Source organism: Lonchura striata, chromosome 1A (genome assembly GCF_050655825.1).
Source record: "Lonchura striata isolate lonStrDom1 chromosome 1A, ASM5065582v1, whole genome shotgun sequence".
Taxonomy (NCBI): Eukaryota; Metazoa; Chordata; class Aves; order Passeriformes; family Estrildidae; genus Lonchura; species Lonchura striata.
The window spans coordinates 56,712,168-56,735,870 of record NC_140741.1 but is presented as its reverse complement, the minus strand read 5'-3'; the positions used below and the strand labels follow the sequence as shown (position 1 = coordinate 56,735,870).

Genomic DNA, 23,703 nt, shown 5'->3' with positions numbered 1-23,703 from the left:
TCCCAAAAATGATGGAAAGAATGAATACATTGTTTATTCTAGAGATAATTTGAGATGTCATTTTGAGTGTGAAGTGTCACCTGATAAAGTGAGGAAGATCTGTGGCAAGACTGACCTGTGCTGCTCTCTTGGAGTGGTGTGGGACCTCCTCAGAGCCAGGGTAACTTAAGTATGGTTTTTTGATGGACTCCTCACTGCCTCTTGTTGAAGCAGAGGCTGTCAGTAGTGCTCTGTTGTGGTCAAGTCAACTTCTTATTTTCTTTATTATCTGGCCACGATGTAAGTGCTGTACTTGAATAAGCTGTGGCATTCCTGATGTGATGGTGTCAGTAGGTTGTGGCATGTGAGCCATCAGAGGTGGTTTGATTACCTGAAGAAGTTACTGTTTTATTTAAGCTGGTTTTGCTTAGCATATTTTATGGAGTTGGCTGCACAGTTTTTGCCCACTTTGACTTTTTGTTTTTCCACTGACTTTTTGTCAGTTCCTTGATCAGTACTTTCCACTTTTCAAGAGCTGATTACAGCTTTTAACTTAATACACTATGTATTGAGTGTAGCACTTGAAATACAAATTCACTTGTTCATAGCTGTTGCTGTTTCCTGTCACTAAAACTGTGTTTCTTTGTACTGTAGTTCAATAATATCTGTAAGAGGTGAGAAACAAAGAAAGCAAATATATGTGTGGGGTTTTTTTCAGTTTGATCTTGTATTATATGAGAAAGCCTAGAAGCATTGAAAAAGTGGGGAGCTCTGTCAATAACTATAGACAATACTAGTATGAAAAGTTTAATGTGTTTGACTACTGAGAAGTCAACAAGCAAGCTGATTGCTGATGAAAAAAAATAGGTTGCATTTGTAGCAAACATTGAAAAAGCAACACAGCCAGGCTGTCAGACCTCATTCAATCTCTGTAGTTTCTGGGACAGCATTATAACAATGATAAAATGTTGTCAATGTCATTTTACGTAGCAGACATATGAAACATTGCTCAGTTTGCCTTATTTAATCTGTTAATGTTTAGTGGTATTGCTTGTGATCAGTACTGTGGATAGTACCTAGTACTGGGAAGAGTTCAAATACCTTTTGTTGGGAACAGTGTTGAAGAAGCTTGTGAGTTCAGGATTTTTGCTAGTGAATTCTCCTTAAACAAGGAGATAGGATGTGTTGCAAGGCCAGTGTTTTGTTACACTTTGTTAGACCTGAAAAATTGTTACTTGTTTAACAAAAGCCTTGCTTTAGATTTTACACATAGTTTCTTTGCTAGCCCTCCTTCCACTGATACACCTATCAGCTGATGAAAATTTTAGTGAGTGCCTCTCTGTTCTCCTTGATTTTCCTTCCGTCTCTGTCCTCCATGCAGTGGTCTTTGTTTTTCAGTAACAAGCATTCACACTTGCAGTGTCCTGTTGTGGGAAAGGTTTCTTGCTACTTGCCTATAGCCTGGTTTACGGCCATCTTCTTGAACACTCTCTGCAGTGCTCTTTTTCAAACTAGGGGTTGAAACCTATGATAACTGGTGAAAATGTCAGTGTAATACTTCCCTACCCCCAAAGGTGTGATGAAGCCATGCTTTAAAATACAGTGGTCTATTCAGCTGCAGGAATAACCATCAAAATGTTGGCAAATACCTGTCCATGTATAGCCAACTTAACCAAACAAATACTGCATGAAAGTCGCACACATCACAAAGGTCCCAAACGTTGTTTCCCATCTTCCATGTATACAATGGTGTCACTAACAAAAGCTGTGTGGTGGCTTCTGTTGTGTTTTCTTTTCTTTGAAAGGAATGATACATTTCTAAACTGTGTCCTGCGTTTTCTGACAGTCTCTGTTGGACGTTCAGAACATCTAAACAGTGAGTCAGTAGAGAGGCATAGTTTGAGACCTCCTGTCCTATTTTTATCTGAGGCATGCAAAGCACCACTGAATGATACCCCTGCAGCATTTAGAATATTGCAGCTGTTAATATCTGATGTCTTATCCACCATTGGCTAAATCTAAGACAATTTTCAGACAGTTCTTTTGGGTAGTCTTCATAAATTTCCAGATGTTTGGAAGGAATGTGTTTCTTGGCTAATACAAGCAAGATATGAGCTTGATGTTTTCTGAATAGGCTTTTCATAGCAGAATTACAGAAAATGTAAATTGGCATAGTAGTTGTGCAAAAATGTGTGTTTGTAAGTGAGTCTTTAAAAAGACCACATTCTTTATGTTTTTTCCCTCAAATTGTCTCTTACTGTAGATGCAATCTTCTGTTTCTATGCATGTCCTTGGAATGTTGCAGACGGTTACGGCACAGAACATCATGTCAATGCTTTAAAGCTGATATTTTTTTCTCTTTCATTTGCTTCTCAAATTAGGTTTAGTGCCTGTTTTCACCTCAACACTACTTGCTTGCTTTGCACACAAACAAAAATTATTGATCTAGTTGCATTAGTATATTAGCTTCCTTCAACATCTGAACAGTATTAAGAGAATGAAAAATTGATTTGATTTGACTTGGCCATGGAATATGACTTTTCTTTAAGAAACAGAGATCCACCCGATTAGAATTTCTAACTGATGACAAAGTTGTGGTCTTACAGGTTGTAGGACACAATTTTAGTCTTACTCATCAATAGCAGTAAAAATATAAGACAACTGAGCTAGAAATTGTGTTGGTTCTATTCTTCTCAGGAAGAATCCAGTTTCTTTTCTAGGAAGAAATAAATTCTACATTCTGGTTTAAAATACTATATAAATACATCTTTGCTCTCTTTGTCCAGAAGTTTAAATACTTAAAATTGAAATGGACTGCAGGTCTTAATTATACTGAACATGACCTTTTAACCTACTTTTCTAATGATTAAATAAAGATGTTATCTGAGAATGCCGCTGTCATCTTACTGTTTACATAAACACAGAGGAAAGAGTTTTATCTGGTGAAAGACATGAAAAATGTCAATTGTATTTTCTTTTTAGCAATATATAAAAGGAGTGACCTAATTTATTTATTCTTTAACTTAAAATAGGTCATGATTTTTTACATCAATATGTAAGCATCCTGAAATAAATTATGAAATGTAGTCTTGTCCTTGCTGCCTAGGCAGACTGTTTAATCTGCTTCTGAGAACTTCCTGAGGATTCAGTTAATTGCTTTGATATATATTTGGAAAATACAATCTAGAAACTACTTGATATATCTTTCAGCTCTGAAATATCACTTACGTTTCTCTCCACTGGCCCTAAATATATAGTTTCTGATCTTCCATCATGTAAAATGTTTCAGACTTTAAATCACTCTGTAACTGGGTTTTAGCTTGGACTTACTGTTTGAGTGCTGGTGAAGATGTGTATCTTGTATCGAGGAAAATTGTGTAGGTTCACCTGCAGTGGAAGAAACATGAATGGTGAGCTTACTTTCAGTTTTCTAAACATGCTGGACTCTATTCACAGTATACAGCTTATTGTACCAGTACAGCTGCGTGAGAGTTGCTAATGGGTTCTTGAGAGATGGGCAAACATAGGTCATGGCCAGAAGGGGTTACAGCCCTGGGCTTCAATCACTGCTATTGGCTTTTTGTTATGCAGCTCTCTGGAAGCAGGCTGTAGCTGGGAGTGCTAGCCTGGTATTTCTGGAAGGTCAATGGTGAAACTTAGATACTCAAATCTATTTAAACTTAAAGCCTAGTAATTTGAATGCCAAGCATGTTAAAGTGCATCCTGGTTTTTGGTTTGGACTAAGCTGTCCTATAGCATGTATATAGTAAAATAGTCATGAATGTTTTCCTTCTGGTAAAGTATCAGTTATGCTGAAATGGTTCTCTAGGGTTGTGGTTGTTTGTTTGTTTGTTTGTTTGTTTGTTTTTTTTAATCACAGTTCTTAGATGATTTCCAAGAATGGAAAACAATGAAGCAGTAAAGTTACATGGGTCTCTAAGCTTGTTTCATGATGGAAGTGCTGGAATAAAAATACAGGATGTTGCAGAAGCTTTGTTTGTATCAGTAAGTGTGGCTCTGCGCTATATGAAGCTATTTGTGCTATATGGCTCTCTACCACACACAGCTGTAGATCATTAGCAATCATAGCATCCTAGATGGGACCACTTATTTAATTCTATGTAGTATTAAAATGGATTGACTACACTATGATCAGATATTGCTAGAAGGTGCTAAGGAAGCTGAGTTGCTATGGCGGTGATTTGAAAACTTAAATACTTCTCAGCTTCCTTGGATTCTAAGGATGTGAGCACATCTGAATTCCATCCTGTAAAAAGTGTTTTGCCTGTGTGACTGTCCTTCAACTGTCCTCCGGCTTTAATTTGTGAAAAAGGAACTTTGAGTAAAGTAAGCTGTGCTCTCATTAATTAAGGCAAGATTTCATATTAGCTCTAAAAGACTATCTCATTAAAGCTCAGGGCAATAGCAGAGCAGCTGGAAGAAGAAGAGAGATTGAATGCATCTATATGTAGATGTTTGAGGTTTCAGTTACTGATGATGGAGCCCTGGCAGTTGTTATGCTGACCCTGCTTAAGGTATACACATCTGTTCAGTCAGGTGACTAGTTCTTGCTCTGTTAACTGTGTTGAATAGCTCTGCATTGGTAGTGACTGGGGAGTAGACATCTACATGTAAATGTTGGATTTTTTTAAACCTTCAGCTGATGAAAAAAAAAATCATTAAAAGTAAGACAATATTCTGAAAAGACTGAAATTTTCAAAATACTTCTTTACACAGCCAACCCCATCACCCCTAGTCCTACAGATGTGATAAGGAAAAGACAGAAACCCAGAAGCACTTCAGTCCTACACATTTATTTTCCAGTTACATGATTTTAAACTGGAAATAGTTTATATGAGGATTAGAAGGACTCTATGATAACCTGCAGTTGATCTGGTTGTGCACTTGTCTACCTGTGGTTCTGTGCCCTGCTCTTGCTGGGCACTGTGTTTCAATGTTGTTGGCCAAAGTTCTTCCAATAGTGAATAGCTCTGTATATTATTTTAGTACAAAATGTATATTATTTTAGTACAAAAAAAACTCCCAAAACCCACGCTAGTTTTTGTAGTGAGATTTTCCTTCTAGTGTTCATTTAGTATCCTGGCATACTTCCCAAAGAATGCTGTCTTAATGATTCATACAAATATTAATGTTACCAGAAAGAAATAATTTACCTTGAATGGCTTTAAGAAGATAGAGAACTGAAAAGCTTAACTTTATCAAGCCTGAAAATAAATCTCAACTATTAGAGGAGATAAGTAGTTTTTCATTCTTTGGGCTTATTTGTAAGTCTATCTTGAGAAAGATAAGTCAAAAAATCTTCTAGTGCTCTCTAGAAGTCTGAGATCTTTAGTGAAATTTGGCATTATAACTCAAGCTGAGTCAAGATGTCCTACAAAACTTCTGTGTAGCAGTTTCTGTTCTGTTTTGAGTGAAACCCATGTGTTTTGGAGTATTTGCACTGAGGAAGGTCTGTCCTACTGCAGACAGCATGGTACTCTGGTGGTGCTTGATGCTTGGCATGGCTCATGGGCCTTCTGAAAAAAAAAGGTTTCCCTTGGGATCAGAAAATTGGGATTTGAAATTTAGCGTCTCACTCATTCTTGTTGGGATGCCTGGACTATTGGGTCAGGGGCTGTTTTGAGCAGTAAATTGTGTGCTATCTCCTAGTTCGTTGTTTGTGCATGTATATTGGGGTTTGGTTTGAATGCCTTTTTAAAGAAATTGTTCTGTCTGTGCATGGTTTCTGATATTCTGTGGTGATCTCAAGAACTTTTTCCTGATAAAAACTAGTGCATGCAGTTCTTGTGATTTATTTTTTGTTTTCTATGAAACTGGCAGGCATCTGCAAAAAAGTGTGTTTTACTATTCTAAGGTAAAATACACTTTGTCTTTAGAATAGTAAAATACACTTTTGAACATATTTACAAAGTTAATCTCAAGATGATACTGGGAGATATATTTTTTGTTGTATTTAATTTTAATTTTTTTATAAGAGATAAAATTAGTGATCCATCAACCCAGTTTCCGAAACAAGATTGTCACTGGGAATCTTGGGATTCCTAGGAAGATCTTCTTGGGAAGATACAGAAAACTTATACACTTCTAGCTGTTACAGCCTGCTGCCAGAAGTATCCTGATTATTCTGATTTTCCTTCTGTAAAGATAACTGAATTAGTGCTGATGACATCAGAGTTGACACTGGATATTATCTGTCTGTGAGGTGCAGCTGGTTCCTGGATTTGTGCAGTTTGAGGCTCTGGTGTATGAGTCGTAGTTGATTGTATCTGTAGGAGCTGGTGTTCCTGCCCACCTCTGTATAAGACAGATGACATTTCCCATAACAACAGCACCTCGTTGCCGGAGGGTGATGGCTCACTCTGTTACAGCCTGTATGTCAGACCTCCAGCAAAAGCTGCATTAGAAGGGGTGCACGTGAGAGCTGACTCCAACAGTGACAGGACCCCCAAATCTGAGGCCAGACACAATCATGACAGTGCTAGTGGAGAGCCTGAGCCTGGTGGGTGATCCTCACTTTATGCCTGCTTGTGTGAGAGGAAGGCAGTTTCTAAGAACAAGAGGAGGAGGTTTTGTCCATGTTTCCTCCCTCTGACAGTATGCCTGCCTCCCCAGAGCTCCCATCCACTCTGGAGGCTCACAACTGCAGCACATTCCCTTTGCTCGGCAGCTCTGCTCTGCCTCTGTCCCCTTGTCCTTGTGGACCTTGCCTTCAAATCTTCCTCCCGTGCCTGCCTGGGAAACCTTGGCTGGCTTTGCCCAATAATTGCAATGTACAATTGCTGTCCCCCTGGGCTAATTGCACATGTAATCTATTCGTTCCTCTTCTCTAGGGCTCCTATTTGCACAGAATAAACCACAAGCACAGTAAACCCACAAAAAAAAAAAAAAAAACCCAAGCAAAAAACCAGATTTTGCTGTTTAAATGAAAAGAGATAAAGGGCAAAAGGAAGGAGAGGCCAGAGCAATTTTCTGCACTCATTCTTTCTAGACACGCTTAATAGAACTATGAGGAACACATGCTTTTCTCCATGAGCAGCTTTTCTGTATGAACAGCAGACCTTCCCATCACTGGGAAGCTAAACACAACACTGAGAACTGCTTAGTAGAGTTTCATCCCAAAAGGACGCTGTTGCACTGTCATTGTATGAAATTGACTTATTTCTTTATAAAGCTTACTAGGAAAAAACCCACTCCTATATTTTGTGACCCCCTATTGTTCATTGCCATTTGCTGTGTGCCAGGCAACTACCTCTGGTTCTTGCACTCAAGAGTGTCTCTCATTGGCATCCTATGCTAATTGTATCAGATAAACATTACTGGGAACCCAGTAGCTGAACAAATTTTCTGTATGTATACTTATATATTAGTTAACTTGATTGAATCTGGAGTGAAACTGTGCTGATCAACTCTGCAAATAAATAAATGGTTGTTAAGGTTGGATGCCTGTTTCTTGCTTAGGAAAGAGTACTCTGTTTTGTTTGGTATAGTTGTGACAAAATTAATTTTCCATATGATATGTGGTGGACATGACAAGCAACTGTATTTAGTAATTAATTTCTGAAACACTAAATAAATAATAGAAGTTATGAAGGCTCTGTTTAGAGCTTTGGCTACATTTGAGTAGCTGAACACGGTAGTTTTCCTGGCTTAAAACTCTGTAAATGTTGTTGAATTCTTAGTGACTCGTGAAACAAAATACTGTGAATGCCAAATTAATAAATGAATGCTATTTGTGGTTATCAACATACACATTCATTATGTTCACTTTGTCCTAAAATTTAAATCTGTTAGCATCCAGATGCAAAGTTAAGAGCACAAAAGTGTCAAAAGTCTTCATGTGTCCTTCATAACTGGTGTGTGAGCCTGTGCTAGATGAAGTGTGATAGTCCCATTTAGAGCAGTGCTCTCATCTTGGATACTGGAGAACCTTGGTTGAATGTTGGAGTACACTGGTTTGTAGTGGCATAAGAAACCTAAGAATAACATATAAATGTAAAAATGCATATTTGAAACAAATTAAAGGGACAGGGGGCCTTAAAAAAGTTAAAGACAGGCACCCCACTTACATGATGTCCCTTTTACTCTGCTTGAATTACAGGGATTACAGGGAGTCTTTAATGTGAGATGAGGTTTTTAGCTCTTACTATGGGAATGTCTCAGTGTAGCTACTGTCATGGGCTGAAATGTGGATGGGAATTGGGCTCAGAGTTGGCATGATAACCACATGAGTGAGGAGCCAGCATGTAGTCCAGCAGTCAATACCAAATGTAATAAACTGTGAAAAATTAGGTGGATGGTACTTCTGGTAAGTGGCAGCTTGAGCACTCCACAAATGTTTAGAGATACATAGAGAGGAACATAGCACTGTTTCATTTGTGGGCTAATGGGTGGAATGAGAGCATTGATCTGCTAAATTTCCACTCTGGTAAGCTTGTAGTATATATGCTGGAAAGAAAATGGATTATTTCAGATTCTTAAGGCTGTAGAGATCTGATTTTCTTGATGTGGTATTTATCTGAATGGTACTTAACAATTAATTATATGAAAGGTAAAAAGTGATTCTTAGTTGTCGGTCCATATTACAGTCAGTAGTTTCAATATGAATATAATTGGTTTATGAATAACTGTGCTTTAGAGTGGATCTTTATATATCCTTTTTAAAGACCAAACTCCAGCTGCTACCTTCTATTTGGAATAAGAATGGGATTTTATGGGAAGTTGTATGGAAAATGTTTTGTTGCGGCAGAGAAGGAATTGCAGAACAGTCCTTTTTGTTTTGCTAAATAAAATTTTGTTGCTAGTATGTAATACTGTTGGGGGAAAAAAACCTACTGAATAATGGAATGTGCCTTTTGCAGACATTTTCTAACATTTTAATTGCAGAAATTCTTATTGAGCATGAAAGAATTAGTATGAATCTTCGAAATTGCATTTACTACTTAAATGTGGAAACAAAATTTGCCGTTCTGTGTAAAAACAAGATGGAAAAGAAAGGTATTTCATATTTTTGTTTGTTTGTTTTTCCTTTTTGAAATAGGGCTTTATTTGTCCTCTCTGTATGAAGTCTCATGGATCAGCAGAGGAGCTGTTCAAGCATTATGAAGCAGTTCATAATTCTGGCATTGATTCAACTCATGGAGGGGAAGGTCATCTGTCACCAGAAAGGTGAAACAGTACTTGTTTGTGCATGTGCTTTTCTGCCAGTGTTGAGCTGCTTCTAGTTACACTGAAGGCTTTATTAATTTGAATTTATGCAGTCAAGTATTTAAATGTTCTGGTCCCATTTCCAACTAGAATTAAAAGGCAGCTTGTAACTTATATTGTCTGATATTGATCTGACAGTAAGTGAAAATCAGATACATGTGTTTATGATATTAAGCCACCTGTTTCTGATTCAGTAGACAATGCAGCATTACAGACCAGAATGATTTTTACAAGTGTGGCAGAAAAAATGTGGGTTTCTCCTGATTTCTAACATAGAACTGAAATATCATCATTGGAGAGTGGAGAGGACAACCCTAAAGATAGAGAAGAAACCCAATTTTGTCCCTGGTTAATTAGGGTAGTTACTGGGCAATTACAATATCAGTATTTGCCTAAATAGCTTCCCTTATTACCTAGTTATTTGCAAATCTGAGAAGTTTCTATGTGTGCCAGTAATTCTCCTTCTGTGTTTCAGAAAATCCATGCTGATCTTGAGAAATCTTAACTAGTTTATTTATTTATTTATTTATTGGTCAAAACTATATTATTGAATACATCCCTAGGGAGAATATCAGGTTGTTTCATTTTTGAAAGCAGCGGTATGTAGAAGCGACTGATAACGTGAAGCTTTCTCTAGAAATGTTTAACTGAGTAGTCCGAGTTGCTTTGGGAAAGTTTTTCTTGGAGGTTTCCCCTGGCTTCCTGTTAATTCTTTTTCTGTTCAGTGCTTGTTTTGTGCTGCTGTAAAGAGCAGTCCATGCTGCTGTTTTGTCACACTCCCCCAGACTCCCTTGATTTGTACACAGGAGAGTCAGAGTGAGCAGCACAGAGGTACTCAGCACGTGACCCTGTGGCTTCTGCTGATCCTGGGAAGTAAACAGTTGAAATGTTTATCAAAACCAGAAATATGGCTCAAAATGACAAATAATTACATTGAAAGAAAGACATGTATTTATGTAACTAGCTCAAGAGAGGGTGGCTCTTTGGTGAGAAAAGAGTGTGGAAGATAACATGTTTCAGTTACCCAAATGCAGATCTGAGCGAAGCTGGCAGGCCAGTAGGAGCCAGCATTAGCAGAAGTCTTGGAAGACTCCTTCCTTGTGGGTAGTTGCCTTCTCTGTCAGCTGCTGCATCAAAAGAAATCAAAATTGGGGCTTTATACAGAATAAAGTGATAGGGTACTAGTAAAGTCATATTGGGCTTCTGATGTGCATATTTATTCAATAATGAATATTCTTTTTATGCCTGATTTAAGTCTTTTTGGAGTAGTTCAACTTTGACCTGAAGTGATACTTTTGTAGGATAATAGCATTCACGTGGGGAAATTATTTGTCATAACTATATTGTTTATATAGTTTATGAAATACTTATTTTTATGCCTGCAAATTTCCAAAGCCAGCCAGATATTGGCTGGTGAAATTTAGTTATTTTTCTCTGACTCATGATAGTTTAAGGACAAGTAGTTTTCGTTTTCTCTCACATAACTGAAAAAGTGGACAAGGTCAGGGAGTTTAGATGGAATAAAGGGAGTCTGGTGAGAGCCATTGTGTAACACATGAGCTATATTTTCCTATTAGTGTGGCATTCTTTAATGCTACTCATTTGTGTGCTTGCTTGAAAAAACCCTCATTCAACATAAATATGTTTTTCCAAGCCTTGGAATTCAATATTAAAGGAATATTGCAGCCTGCAGCAGGGTGCCATTCCACTTGCTCTCCATGTGTGAAGCTTATGTGCAATTCTTAGGACCAAGACTGGGAGGTGAAATTCCATATGTAGTAAATAGGACAAGTTAAGTACTGGGAATTACAGTTTCCTCTTCCTCCCACTCCCCATGATGAATATGTTCCGAGAGTAAATCATGTAATTCCCCTCAGTGTAATTCAGCAAGGCTATCAGTACTCAGTTCTAGGGTGGAGGCACTGGCTTTACAGGTGAGCAACAGAGTGGATGGAGTGAAAAGGCACTAAGGATTTTCCAGTTGGTAGGCTCAGATGTGTTGAGAGGAGGAAAGGATAGTCACATTGCTAGCAGAAAAGGAGCTTTGGTGAGGATTGGATGATGGGAAGAAAAGCAAAGTTACAGTGCCTGTAGTGATCCCTTACACTAATGCCCCTAAAGCCCCCCCACCCCCCATGCATTTTCCACTGGTTAAACTAAATTCAGGTTTTATTTTAGAATGGTTGAGCAAGATTTTGTTGGGGATATCAAGGCAACTGCTGTAGAAGGCTCCTTATATTACAAACTGATTCCATTCTCCTCCCCTCCACCTTCCACTCTATTACAAACTTGATTTATACAACTCAACCCTTCAATCTGTTGTGAAGACCAAGGCATATTAAATGCTTTGGTATTGCAGGTCTGGTATATGTTCAGTTCAACTTCACTACAGCTAACTGTTCCACCTGCTTTTTTATTTATAAACTTAGATCTGAATCTTAGCTCATTTATTTACTTGTACTGATGAGAAAGTGACTCCCTCTTCTCCACCCACAACCAATGTACATGTTTTGGAATGTAGCTATACCTGCCTCAGTAAAGTTGTACTTGCAAACCTCCAGTGAATGTATCACACAGGCAGAATAATGTGTACATAACAAAATTTTCCTCTGAAAAAACATAGATCTCCCAATATCCCATGTTTGTTTTGTCATTAAAATTGATGCACCTTGGAGTTCTTGCTCCACTGGTTCAAATGCATGTTTCACTTGCTACTTGATGACCCTGACCTGATGTTAATATGGTAATGTGGATTAAATTTATTCCTTACCAGTTTAGCTGAGGAATTACTTGCTTTGGTGTCTTCTTTTCTCCTGAGATAATTTGAAAGAACATCTGTGGAGGAGGGGATAATGCACACCAGCAGCAATAAAATTGTATGGTATAAAACTTAAGAGGATTTTTTGGCACTGGTACCCTCATGTATATATTCTGTGTAACCCTTAGTGTTGCCACTGTACAAACAATAAGAAAGGACATTTTTGCATTATTTTAATAACCTTTGTATTCTTGATTAGGAGTGGCTGTATCTCCGTAATGCAACATTATGCTTGTGTGTATAGTTGTGCAACTCTCTAAGGAGAGCTGTTATTTTAAAGGGTTCTGTATCAATCAATTACTAACTGTTCTAGCCTTGGATCACGTGTTCTTGTGTGGCTGGAGGCTTGAGCATGAAATTTGAGAATTTAAAATTCTAAGGCTTTAAATATTCAGACCATTAAGTGAATATATCTGTGGGGCATACCAAATTGCTGTGTGGATTAAAAATTATGTAACTGCATATTTCAGGGTTAAGATAGCACGCTGTTGCTTAGCAGTGTTCCTTTACATGATATTGAAAGTGAAGGAGAAGAAAACTGTCCTTTTTGTATGAAGGCATGCAAACCAGTTAAATGTCCCAATGCATAGCTTTGTCATTGTGAACTCATGTGGTTGAGCTGATGCACTGATTCAGATTTAGATTCTGTTTTCATGAGACTTTTTTTCATATCTATTTCTTTACTTTTCCATTTAATATGTTTAGCATTTTTCAGGAGATGTGCAAGCTGATATTAATCTTGTTTGTTACAAGTTTAAAAAAAAACCTAAAAATAAATATCAATATGTAAGTTATATCTATGTAGTACATGGCTATCAGTCCAATTACTTAACCCACCTTACAATTTGTATGTAATTGACAAACTATAACCCCTATGTATTCATTTTCTCCACTCTGTGGATATATTTATTCAGAGATGAAGTATCACTGCTCCGGCAAGAAGTCCAAGACTTGCAAGCTTCACTGAAGGTTGGAAATGTATTTTACTTGCACTTGGTTCTTTGTTTCAAATTGAAGTGTTCCACTGTCTTAAGCAACTAAATTTATAGTCTCTCTCCCCATCTCCTTTTTTTTTTTTTTTTTTTTGTTATCATTTTCCCCCTCAGGAGGAGAGATGGTATTCAGAAGAGCTGAAGAAAGAACTAGAGAAATTGCAGGGGCAGCGGCAGCAAGTAATTGCTTTAAAATACTTGAAGCAGGTTTATCGTCAGCATTGACATTGAAGATTAAACCTTTTTTGTAAGGCACGTGGCCTGATTTAGTTAGTTCTGTAATTTAAATATTGGCGTGTTCTTGCAAACAAAGCTAGTTATCTCTACACAATGTAACTGTGTATGTAAAGGTAAAGAACAAAGTCAGACTAGATACTACTATCTATTCCATACTACTTACTACAAGTTCACCTTAGACTTTTCCTTCTGTTGAGCTTATTCAGAACTCAGTTTATTAAGGAAAGTAAATTGAATGTGGTGCTTCATTTTTTATGAGAAAAGGCTGTTGGAGTCTTTCTTGTAAGAACGTTTGGAAAACAGCAGTGGTAGTTCATAGGTGTCCAGCTGACCTCAAAAAATAATGCAAGGCAAATTGTAGTGTGTTGTGTCCTAAAGGAAGCCCTTTTTTTTTTTATTACTATTGAGTTGCTTAGATTCATGATAGTTAAAAACCTCTGAAATTGCTTTCTGACAAAGCACCCTCTCAGGATGTACTTATTGATGTCTGTAACCTCTGTTTTTAGGACAGATTTCTGTAGTGAGGAAAGGGAGGGGGAAGGCATTCTTACTGGAGCCTTATCAGTGGAAACCTTAATAGTGTAGCAATATCTGAAATGAAAAGTCATCTTGGCCTTTTCCAGGCTTCCAAATACAACTGTTTGAATTCAGGTATTTTTATTCTGCTGTGCAGTATTTGAGCACAGAATTCTTCGTTTCCCTGTCTTTTCCAAAAAATGGATGAACTTTGGAAGTAGTAGTTTTTATTGCTACTATCTAATGCTGCATTTATTTTGTTTTCTTAAGGAATCTAAATCTGATGGATTGACAACAGCTACGTCTACAGGTGGCTAACATTTTATTATATTAATTTCTGCACAGCTTTGGAATTTATTTTGGTTTAGCTTTTAGGTTAATTCGCACTTTCGGTAAAAGAAAGAGCTAGAAAGCTAGAATGTTACAATTGCTGGCAAAAAAATGCATTTTAAGATCTATTAAGAGCTATTTAGGTTAAGCAGTAGTCTTGGGAAATGTTCCAGAGGCTCAGGGTTTGAAATTTTTAGAAGCAAAACGGGAGTACTGAATCTGAAAGCAGTTCTCTTGAGGCATTTTGAACACTTCTTTAAAAATTTCATATATTCAAGCAGTCAGATATATACTATAGCACTATCCTATATAAGCTAAAAAGTATAGCATTTTTCAGTGCTGGTTTTATGAAATGTTTTTCTGTGCTCATTGCTAGCAAAGAAAACAGTGAATATTTTTTTTTCCTGTTTGAAGACCCATAATTTTTGCTCAGTTTTTCTCCATGAGGCTCTCCTAGAATGAAATTTTCCCTATTTAAACATAAACTATCTGACTGATATTGGTTAAAGCTTTTAATTACAGTTCAGGGCTTGGAGTTCAGCATCATGTTGCAGTGATCTGAAGAGCTATTTGTGACCAATGAAAACGAATATGTATTTAATCCTGCAGAGTACTCAACTAGTGACCCTGGCAACATGCTTGCAGATATTTAACTTCAGTAAAGTTGTTCACTTTGCTAAGATGATTAGATGTTAAGGGATTTCGGATTACATATTCACCTCTCATGGTTAGTTATGAGCATGAAGAACTGTATTGTCCTGATTCTTCTAGAAAATAATACTGTTCTTTTTATGGAAATAGAATCATTAGAACGGCAACTAGAAGAGATCCAAGTAGAAAATTTTAACATTAAGCAAATGAAAGACTTATTTGAGCAAAAAGCAGCACAACTGGCCACTGAAATTGTGGGTAAGTGTATTAGAATGAGATCTGATTCTCTTCTTTACTTGTGCAATTTGTGAAAGGGTTCATTTATTCAACTTCTTTCTTATTAGATCTTAAATCAAAGTATGATGAAGAAATCGGCCTTCGGGAAGGTGCAGAACAGAAAGTGACAAATCTGAGACAAGAACTGCAGAAAGAGAGAAGTACAGTAGAAGATTTAAAGACAGAACTGGTATTCACATCACATTAATGTTTTTGTTGTTTTCAAGTCACATTAATGTTTTTGTTGTTTTCAAGTCAAGGGAGGCATTTATTTAAATGCTTGCAAACACAGTTTTAAAGCAGTGAAACTCTGTTGAACTTGAAGATATCTGCTTGTGGGCTGAAAAAGTTCAGAGTACCATTGTTTTTGATCTACATTTTCAGTGATTTTCCAATGAGAAATTTTATTTTGTTTCTGACATACACTAAAATTCACGCTGCATTATGTTATAGTCTTCTCGTTTGATGCTCTGCCTTTCAGCATTTCTGCAGCGTGTTACGCATATCGATATGCTGCACAGACCTGAACTTGGAGTGTGCCATTGCTATCTTCCACAGCTATCTTTATGTCGCTCTTTTTCCATGAGGTGTTATGCTCTGACTGTCCTTGGGCAGCTGGATTTTTAAAAAGTGCTCAGAGAGGTGTTGTGTGACATGGTGGCTGAAAAACTGGCAGCTGTCATCATCATGCCTATGTTAATCTTGTCCCTCTTGTGCTTGGCTGATAATACCAATGTGTGTGTATTCCAGAATTTGGCCTCCTGATGACTTTTATATTCAGCCATGGCTTCAGGGAGCAATCGCAGTGACTCAGCATGTTGGGCAACTTCTAAAGCAGTAATGCAAGGAATTTCCTAGTTTATCACACTCAGCTACTGTTTAGACTCTGGAGGAAAGTAGGACTTGTTTATCCCCCTTCTTCCCTGTAGCTGACTGCCCTTAAGGGCCTATTGGACCTGCTCAAATGTTGGACCTATCCATTCTTCCCTATTCAGTTGCTTCTTCTCTTGCCTTTTCCTTATCATTTATTCTGTTCCTTTTCTCTTCTAAAGATGCCAACACTCATTTTCTCTGCTTTCTTTAGTTCTCCTAGTTGCCATCCCTCTCCTTTCCCTCCATACTGTTTCATGCTGAGGGATGATATGGTGCTTGAGATGCAATTACCAACAGATTTTACTTGTGTGTTTGGTATGAGCCGTATCTGACAGAATCTTCAAGACACTGCCTTCAACTGCCCTTTTTGTTTTGTCTGTGGTGATTTTCTGGAATAATTCTTGAAGATGGGGGCAGTATCCTGTATCTAGCCATCTACCTACATAAAAGTTACACAAATTAAATCTTTGAGACAATTTTCCTTTTGTCAGATTTGGTTGAAATCAGTCGGCAAGATCAAAATTTAGCAGACAAAAACTAAAAATTAGCCCTTAAATACTCTTTTCTTTGGGAATTATAAGCACTTCTCTGTGGTTTTGGGGTTTTTCTGGGGAGATTTTTAGCTCTTTTTTTTTTTTTTTCTCGTTAAGCCTAGCTGTAGTACTGTATATGTCACCTTGTCTATAAATGGATGATTTGATAGATTTTTAGAAATGACATTGACACTGGAAGCATGTCTGCCATTGTGATGTTGCTCACTGCTCACAACTTTTCAGCTACAAAGGCCTGGTGTGGAAGATGTGGCTGTCCTGAAAAAGGAGCTGGTCCAAGTTCAAACACTGATGGATAAAATGACCCTGGAACGTGAAAGAGAATCTGAAAAGCTGAAAGATGAGTGCAAGCACTTGCAGGCTGAGCAGGCTAACTCTGAGGTATAATAATCATGCATAATAATCATACATAAAGTTGTGATATCTAGCTTTGCTGTGGTTATCATATGAAAATGGAAAATAATAATTAATCATAATGAAAAGGCATTCTTCTTAATTAAATCTTCTAACTTCTTCAAACGTTTTGGTTATTCTGCTCTTCTGTCAGTTATGACTTCCACTATACAAGCAGAGGAAGAGAGATGCAGCATCTTAGATTTGCCTCTTTAAGAAGACTCTACCCCTCAAACTGTCTCAAACAGCTCCTGGCTAAAACACAATTTTGCTACGTGTTGTGCATAAGAAAATAAGAACTGGAAGTCCTTCATTGGCATAGTGGCTGCAGTGCTTGACATAAATGTTTGACCATGTTTCATCTCAGCTTTGCTCTTCAAGAACACATCAAGGGCTGAAAGTTTAAAGTAGTTTTTACACCATCCTTTGCTGGTTTTACAGGCTGGCTGAGGATACACATATTAATATTGGCTTTCAAAAATAAGATAAATGCTCAGTATGGGTGAAAATAACAAAAATTGTATTAGCCCTATATGAGCATCTTCAAATACTACAGGAGAGGGATGCGAAGAATAGTATAGTGTACAATTGTCACCTAAATCTTTTGGGTGTTTATACCTTTTTTCAGAGCTGTATCTGAAACTGGCATCTACATGTTTCACATGAATATTTATACTGAGGGGTTCCTTTCATCTTTAGCTTTTCACTACTGTGGCTCCTGCATAGTGAATGTGTTATGAAAACAGCTGCACTGCTTTGGAGCTAAGCATTGCTCTGAATCTCTGCTTACTGGGATTTGTTTCAATATCTTAAAAATCTTCATTAAATGCAGCACCTGGGCTTGATTGTTAACTTGAGTGCCCAAAGACATAAACAAAATTAGTAGCCTAAATTGAGGGTAAATTTCATAAAGCCATGACTAGTGTATTTCTGTTAGTTTATTTTTTTTTTCCCTCCCACTAAGCAAAGGCATTAGGAATGCTGGAATATATGTAAAACAAATTTGAGGAGGTCTGTCTACTACAGCTTTTGTGACTGCTTATTTCCATCTTTCCATTTTACCCATTTTATTTTTCTGCTTTCTGATAGAGACACTTAAATTTGAGGTAAATTTTTTTGAAAGCATTTCCTTTTTATAGCAAATTTCTGTCATATGAAGACCATTTCAAGATGTTATTAAACAGAAGCATTCCTGTTTTTTTAATGGTTCATTATTCATACAGACACATCAGCAAGAAAATACCAGGACTGAATATTTACAGAGGATGTGTTTCCCTGTTAAGAAAGAAATGCGGGATGGTCTTACTGAATTGTGAACAAGAAATGGATCTTTATTCATTTAAATTATGATTCTAGCTGGAAAGGCTGCAGTGGTGTCCTTTGTAAGCTTCTGCACATTTTCTGCATTATATTCTCTTGGTATGAAATAACCATACTGTTTTCTGATAACTTCCTGGAATGTTTGGCCAAAAAAGACCAATCCTAGGATGTGTTTTAGCGAACAGCTGTTATGAAATAGCATTGTAAAGCACAGCGTTACAGAAAGTCAGTTAACTGTATGCAGTCGTATACTGTGTTCTTATATTCTCTTTGGTGTTCCTTTTTCTATAGGGAGGTTGTAAATTGGATGGTCATTGTCTGTTATTTCTGTTCTGCTTTAGTTCACTTTTGAATTCAGTATTTATGCATTTGTGCTGAAATCTCTGCTTATGAGAACAACAGGAAGGAAAACTTCTTTAGAAAAGGTCACTACTATATAGTGTATTTGAAATGAGTGCATTAACACACATATTTTAGGGCAGCTATGCCCTAAAGTGCTTTTCTGCTTTTCTTGTTTTCTTCCATTACTGTATTCAAATACTGTGCAGTCATTGATATATTCTGTTCTGTAGTGATCCTGTTTAATGGGGTAGTATTGTTCCTCCGATTATGCTGACCTGCAGGGTTGATGTGTCCAAAAGTCACACACCAAGTTTGCATCAAATGCCAGACTTGCTTCTAGAGCCTTTTCCAGCACATTTCCCTTCCTAGAGCAGCTAAGATTTTGGCCATGTAACTGGAATGACTTGGAAAGGTTTCACCTTTGGCTAGAACTGTGATAATTAGGAATAGATAATCTGTTACAGTTTACATCAATTTTGGGTTCAACCTGGCATTTGCTATTGGATTGAATGAGATTTTCATCTTCCAAAATAGAACATAAATGAATCTCAACTGCGAAATTATACTCAGTGATACTTCTAATGGTATTCTGAGCTTAGTTTACAGGTGATTTTTTCCCTAGGCTTTTTATTTGTATAGAAAACATATTTTTATTTTGCTACCAGACATCTTGCTTTTGTTGGATTATGCGTGGAAAGCTTTGTTTTAAATGTGGATTTTTCTTTTTGTCTTTTTAGGCTACCATTAACCAATTAAGAGCTGAACTTGCCAAAGGACCTCAGGAGGTAGCTGTGTATGTTCAGGAGCTGCAAAAACTTCAAAGTTCAGTCAAAGAGCTAGAACAAAAGAATCAGGTGAGAATGCTATTATTTCCTATGCTTGTCAGCTCACATTAAAATGGAAACACATCACACAATGCCTTCGGAAGCACTGAAGACTAACTTTTTGCAGGAGTTGAGAATTCCTTTGCCATTTTGTTTAACAATTGGACTATTACAATGCACAAACAAACACCATATTTTAATGATCATCATATCCTACAACTGAAATTCTTTAGGTTGTTATGATTCCAAATTTTTAATTGCTGTAGTTTATGCGTTCCTATCATTAAGCAGATTTGCCATCTCACACATTAAAAGTAGTATCCCTGGAAATAATACATTTGCCTAAAAATCATAATTTGAAAGATATTCTGAGTTCTCTTTGTTGGTTTTCCAGTTTCTTGGCTTTTAGATTGTACTTTTGTCATATTTTTCAGGCCATTTACTGGCATCATGAATGGTAGAAAATGGAAATTAATTCAAGAAACTTCTCAACTTAGATTCTTTGAGAGTTGTTATCAGAGCTCTTTGAGCTTGCTGCATTTTGTATTTGTATTTAGAAGTCATGTATTGTGGGAGTAAAAATGGAAATAAAGGGGGACAGGAAACAAGGACCAAGATGTGTACTGCTTTATGTTGCATGTAACACCAGTATGAACTGGACATTACATACATGCATTTACTAGGAACCTTGTCAGCCTTGGAAATAGGAAAGGGCGGGGACCAAACAGAGTGCATTTGATGTAATCTAATATTAAAGCATTTGCAAAAAATATAAGAAGGTGCAATTAAGATTTGGTAAATGAAACTACCTTCACCAGGATGACTCTGGTTCACTAAATCAGGTGTGGAACTGAAAAAGTAAGAGTTGTCATGCTGTAATTTTCCACAGACAAGCAACAATGGAGCAAGCTTTTGGCAGAAGTGTTGCTGAAAATATAGAGCCCTTTCTTGATTCTTTTGGTATTTCATTAACAACGAGGAGTGAAACAGATTGATGCATAAGATAATCACACATTAAGAGAGAGTCCTCTGCTATGTCAGTTTAATCTCAAACACATCTTGAGGAATAGGAAGAGATGAAGTGGGAGTGAACTGCTTTTCCTCTTGCAGTTTTAGTGACTTAAAGCAGTTTACAGCCATCTCTTAATGCAGCTTTTTGTAAGGTGGTATCCATAAGAATTATGTGCTAGCTAAGGAATTTTGGCCCTGGAGGAGTTGGACCTAGAATTGGAAAAGGTAAGACTAGCTTCCAGTAAGAGAAATTGCTTCCAGTTTGAACAGTGTGTCATCCATGAAAAATCTGTCAGGGAGGAGCCATTAATTCATGATAGAACACATTATATGTAGAATATATAGAATCTAATATATTTGATATGAGCATTGATTTCTAATCAATAATCAATTTATAATCAATCCAGTTACAATGTGGGAAGATATTTCTGTGCATTGATGCAAAGTTTTTCAAGCTTATGTACAACCTCAAGACAGCTGAGAAAGCTTTTTTTTAAGCAAGAAAGCTGTTTCTTATATTTTCGGGCACTATACTAAGAAGAACAGGGGTATATGTAAGTATATAGGGTCAGTTTTCTCAGACCAGCTGGAACTCTCTCTTTGTCATTTTTAAAGCACTGTAATTGCAGAGGCCAGTAAGGACCTGTAGCTCAGAAGATAGTGTCATGGAAAACTTTTCAGCTTTTCCCCAAGCAATTGCAGTTGTAATTAAGTTGATTTGAACATTCAGGGAAAACAAATTAGTTGTCAGGATATGGAAATAGAGTTTGTGTCGTGTTCTCAGAGGAAATGAATTTATGTGAGAATATGAAAAACAGTATTTCCAGTTGAAACTGTGTGCTGTATGGGCTCCAGAACCAACATGTGTAATACAAGATAGAGGTTAATATTTTCTTTAATAATGTTTTTTAACAAATTCTTCACTGTTCATCATCTACACTTAGAAAGAAATTTGAATAATACGTTGAACTGCTGCAAGCAGAATTGTGCTTGAATTGCTATGTAACTCTCTTCACAGAGTCTGACTGAGAAGCTGCTGAAGAAAGAACAGGACTACACCCAGCTGGAAGAAAAACACAATGAAGTATCTGTGAGTAAGAAGAATGTGCAGGCAAGTTTTCACCAGAAGGACCTGGACTGCCAACAGCTTCAAGCAAAGCTGTCTGCGTCTGAGGCCTCAGTACAGAGATTACAGACAGAGCTAGATGAGAAGGCAGCAGCAAGCCAGAAACTTAAAGAAGAGCTGTCTGAAGTAGAGACAAAGTACCAGCATCTTAAGGCAGAATGTAAACAGCTCCAGCAGCAGAGGGAGGAAAAAGAGCAGCATGGCCTGCAACTCCAAAGCGAGCTCAGTCAGGTGAGTTTCCTTAAGCCTCCTAGAACATCATGTTTGAATAGTTCCTTAAAAATAATCTCATAAGTTTAAAAAACTGCACATGCATATTTCTTATGGACATGCATATACATTTCCTTATTTGAAAGAGTAATTAACCAGCACTCTATAAGAAATTTGAGAAAAGTCAGTCTTGGTTTTGCATTAGAATTGAACAGTGCTTGATTTGCTTTAAGTCTGAGTAGTGAATATAATAAGGAATATCTAGTGTGAAAAGCCAGGGTCATTTAAAATCTTAATGTTGCTTCCTTAGTGTTTCTCCCCAAACATCTTCTCTTTATGTTGCTGGTAGCTGGGAGAGCACCCAGAACATACATCCCCCCACCAGAATCTATTATTCTGCTGAGGCAAATGGCTGAGAGAAGTAGGAGTTTCATATAACATTGAGCATTTTGAAACTTGAGGCTGGTTGAATTCAGTTTTTCTTTTTTTGGAGAGTAATGTGTTAGACTGGAGAAATATTTGTGTACCAGTAATAATCATGTCCAGTCTTAAGATGTAAACAATTATATCTTTATTTGTTAGTATGACATACTTAATTTTAATCTTGTTAAAGCTTATTTATTTTAAAGTGAGTGTGTTTGGGTTTTCAACCCTTTGTAAAATCTGAAACGTATCAAGCTGCAAGCTCCCTGTGTATAGTTTATCTTGGAAGAACTGTGACTTGGCTGAACCACGTTTATGTGTGTATTACATCCCCAGAATTTCTTTCCTTCTCCTATCAGTCTTCTGTCAGGGTGAGAGGAGATAATTATGTTAGTTATCTGCATTTGGTGAAACTGCCTGGGCAACAGAAGCATAGCCAAGAGGTTGACCTGAAATCTGTCTTCAGCCTCAGAGGGCATTTTCAAGAAGGATTTTTGGGGTGGCAAAATTAAGGAGGAGGATGGTATTGCTGAATGAATTCCTATGAAAGGAAATGGAGGCATGACACATTCTCTGGTGATACCATTGGGAAGGAAGACTACCTAAGCAAGACATCTTCAACAAGGTGCTGGACTTCAGGATGTTTTTTAGAATTGTGTAGTAAAAGAATAGTGCAAGAAAAAAGCTCCTTTGTACATGGTATAAAAGAAAAGCCAAGCATAAACATACTTTCCTTTCTCTTCCTGCAAATAAGAGTTCATTTACCATTGTAAGACTAAATTCCTCATATTTATTCACTTGGTACTTCACTGGAATTACCTTTCTATGCATGTAATCCATTAGCTTACATTTAGAATATGAATTCTGTTTAGGGAAGTATATGTATAGTTGTTTAGTGAAATCACATTTTTAAAGAATCCTTGTCATGTTCTCAAAATTCATTTGAATGAGAGCATGTTTGGTTACGTTTGTATATTTTAGAATTTGGGTGATGTGGAAGAAGTGATCTTAATTGAAGAAACTTCATTTACAATGTTGGTTGGTTCCAGCACAGTGGTAAGAGAAGGTTGTGGACAAGGGAGTCTGGAGTCCTTCAGTTTTGAAGAAATTTTAATTGCTAATAAATTCTGTTGAGAAAACTTGAATCTACTTGAAGATGCTTGATTGTATCTTTCAAAGTCTATATATTTTTTAATGATTTTTTTTGCCTTCTGTATCATTGGTTAGTCCTGGATTTTACGGTCTTGTTTACTTAAACAGGACATGTAATCTTAAAGTTCTTCAAAAATACTTAACCATGCCTGTAATAAAAGTAACTAGTGTAAAATATTGTTTACTGATATCCCTCTTTCCAAACATTTTCTCCCAGCATCAGCATAGCCATGAATACTTAATAGTTGTCTTGTTGCACCCTTTCTTCAATAGATTTTTTCCTACAGTTCTTGTTTGTATTTTTAGTGAGGAGGAAATATTTATAATTTGGTGATCCTGCAAGAAAAGACAAATGTTCTTTGTTACTGGGGGAGATATTAGTTTCTCTCCTCACTCTGTCCTCCCTCTTCTCCTACCTCGTTCTCAACTGTACAGTCACTGTTAGCAGGCAGCA

General features: G+C 37.0%; 1 protein-coding gene across 15 annotated transcripts in view; it reads left to right on the top strand.

Moving 5' to 3' along the window:
- Nucleotides 1-23,703, top strand: part of EEA1 (early endosome antigen 1) — a 334,518-nt gene that overhangs the window by 111,564 nt on the left and 199,251 nt on the right. For 10 of the 15 annotated variants that reach the window (XR_014952308.1, XM_085570232.1, XM_085570231.1 and 7 more), the window contains 9 exons: nt 9,038-9,165; nt 12,937-12,991; nt 13,129-13,194; nt 14,038-14,077; nt 14,899-15,006; nt 15,093-15,214; nt 16,674-16,829; nt 19,241-19,357; nt 21,357-21,695. Coding sequence is in view for 14 of the 15 variants with exons in the window: in XM_085570232.1 (XP_085426358.1) it covers nt 9,038-9,165; nt 12,937-12,991; nt 13,129-13,194; nt 14,038-14,077; nt 14,899-15,006; nt 15,093-15,214; nt 16,674-16,829; nt 19,241-19,357; nt 21,357-21,695 (1,131 nt within the window). In the remaining variant the exon portion in view is untranslated. Of the gene's footprint in view, nt 1-9,037; nt 9,166-12,936; nt 12,992-13,128; nt 13,267-14,037; nt 14,078-14,118; nt 14,825-14,898; nt 15,007-15,092; nt 15,215-16,673; nt 16,830-19,240; nt 19,358-21,356; nt 21,696-23,703 lie in introns of those variants that run through there. The other 5 variants (XM_085570238.1, XM_085570235.1, XM_085570239.1 and 2 more) reach the window with 4 other exon arrangements.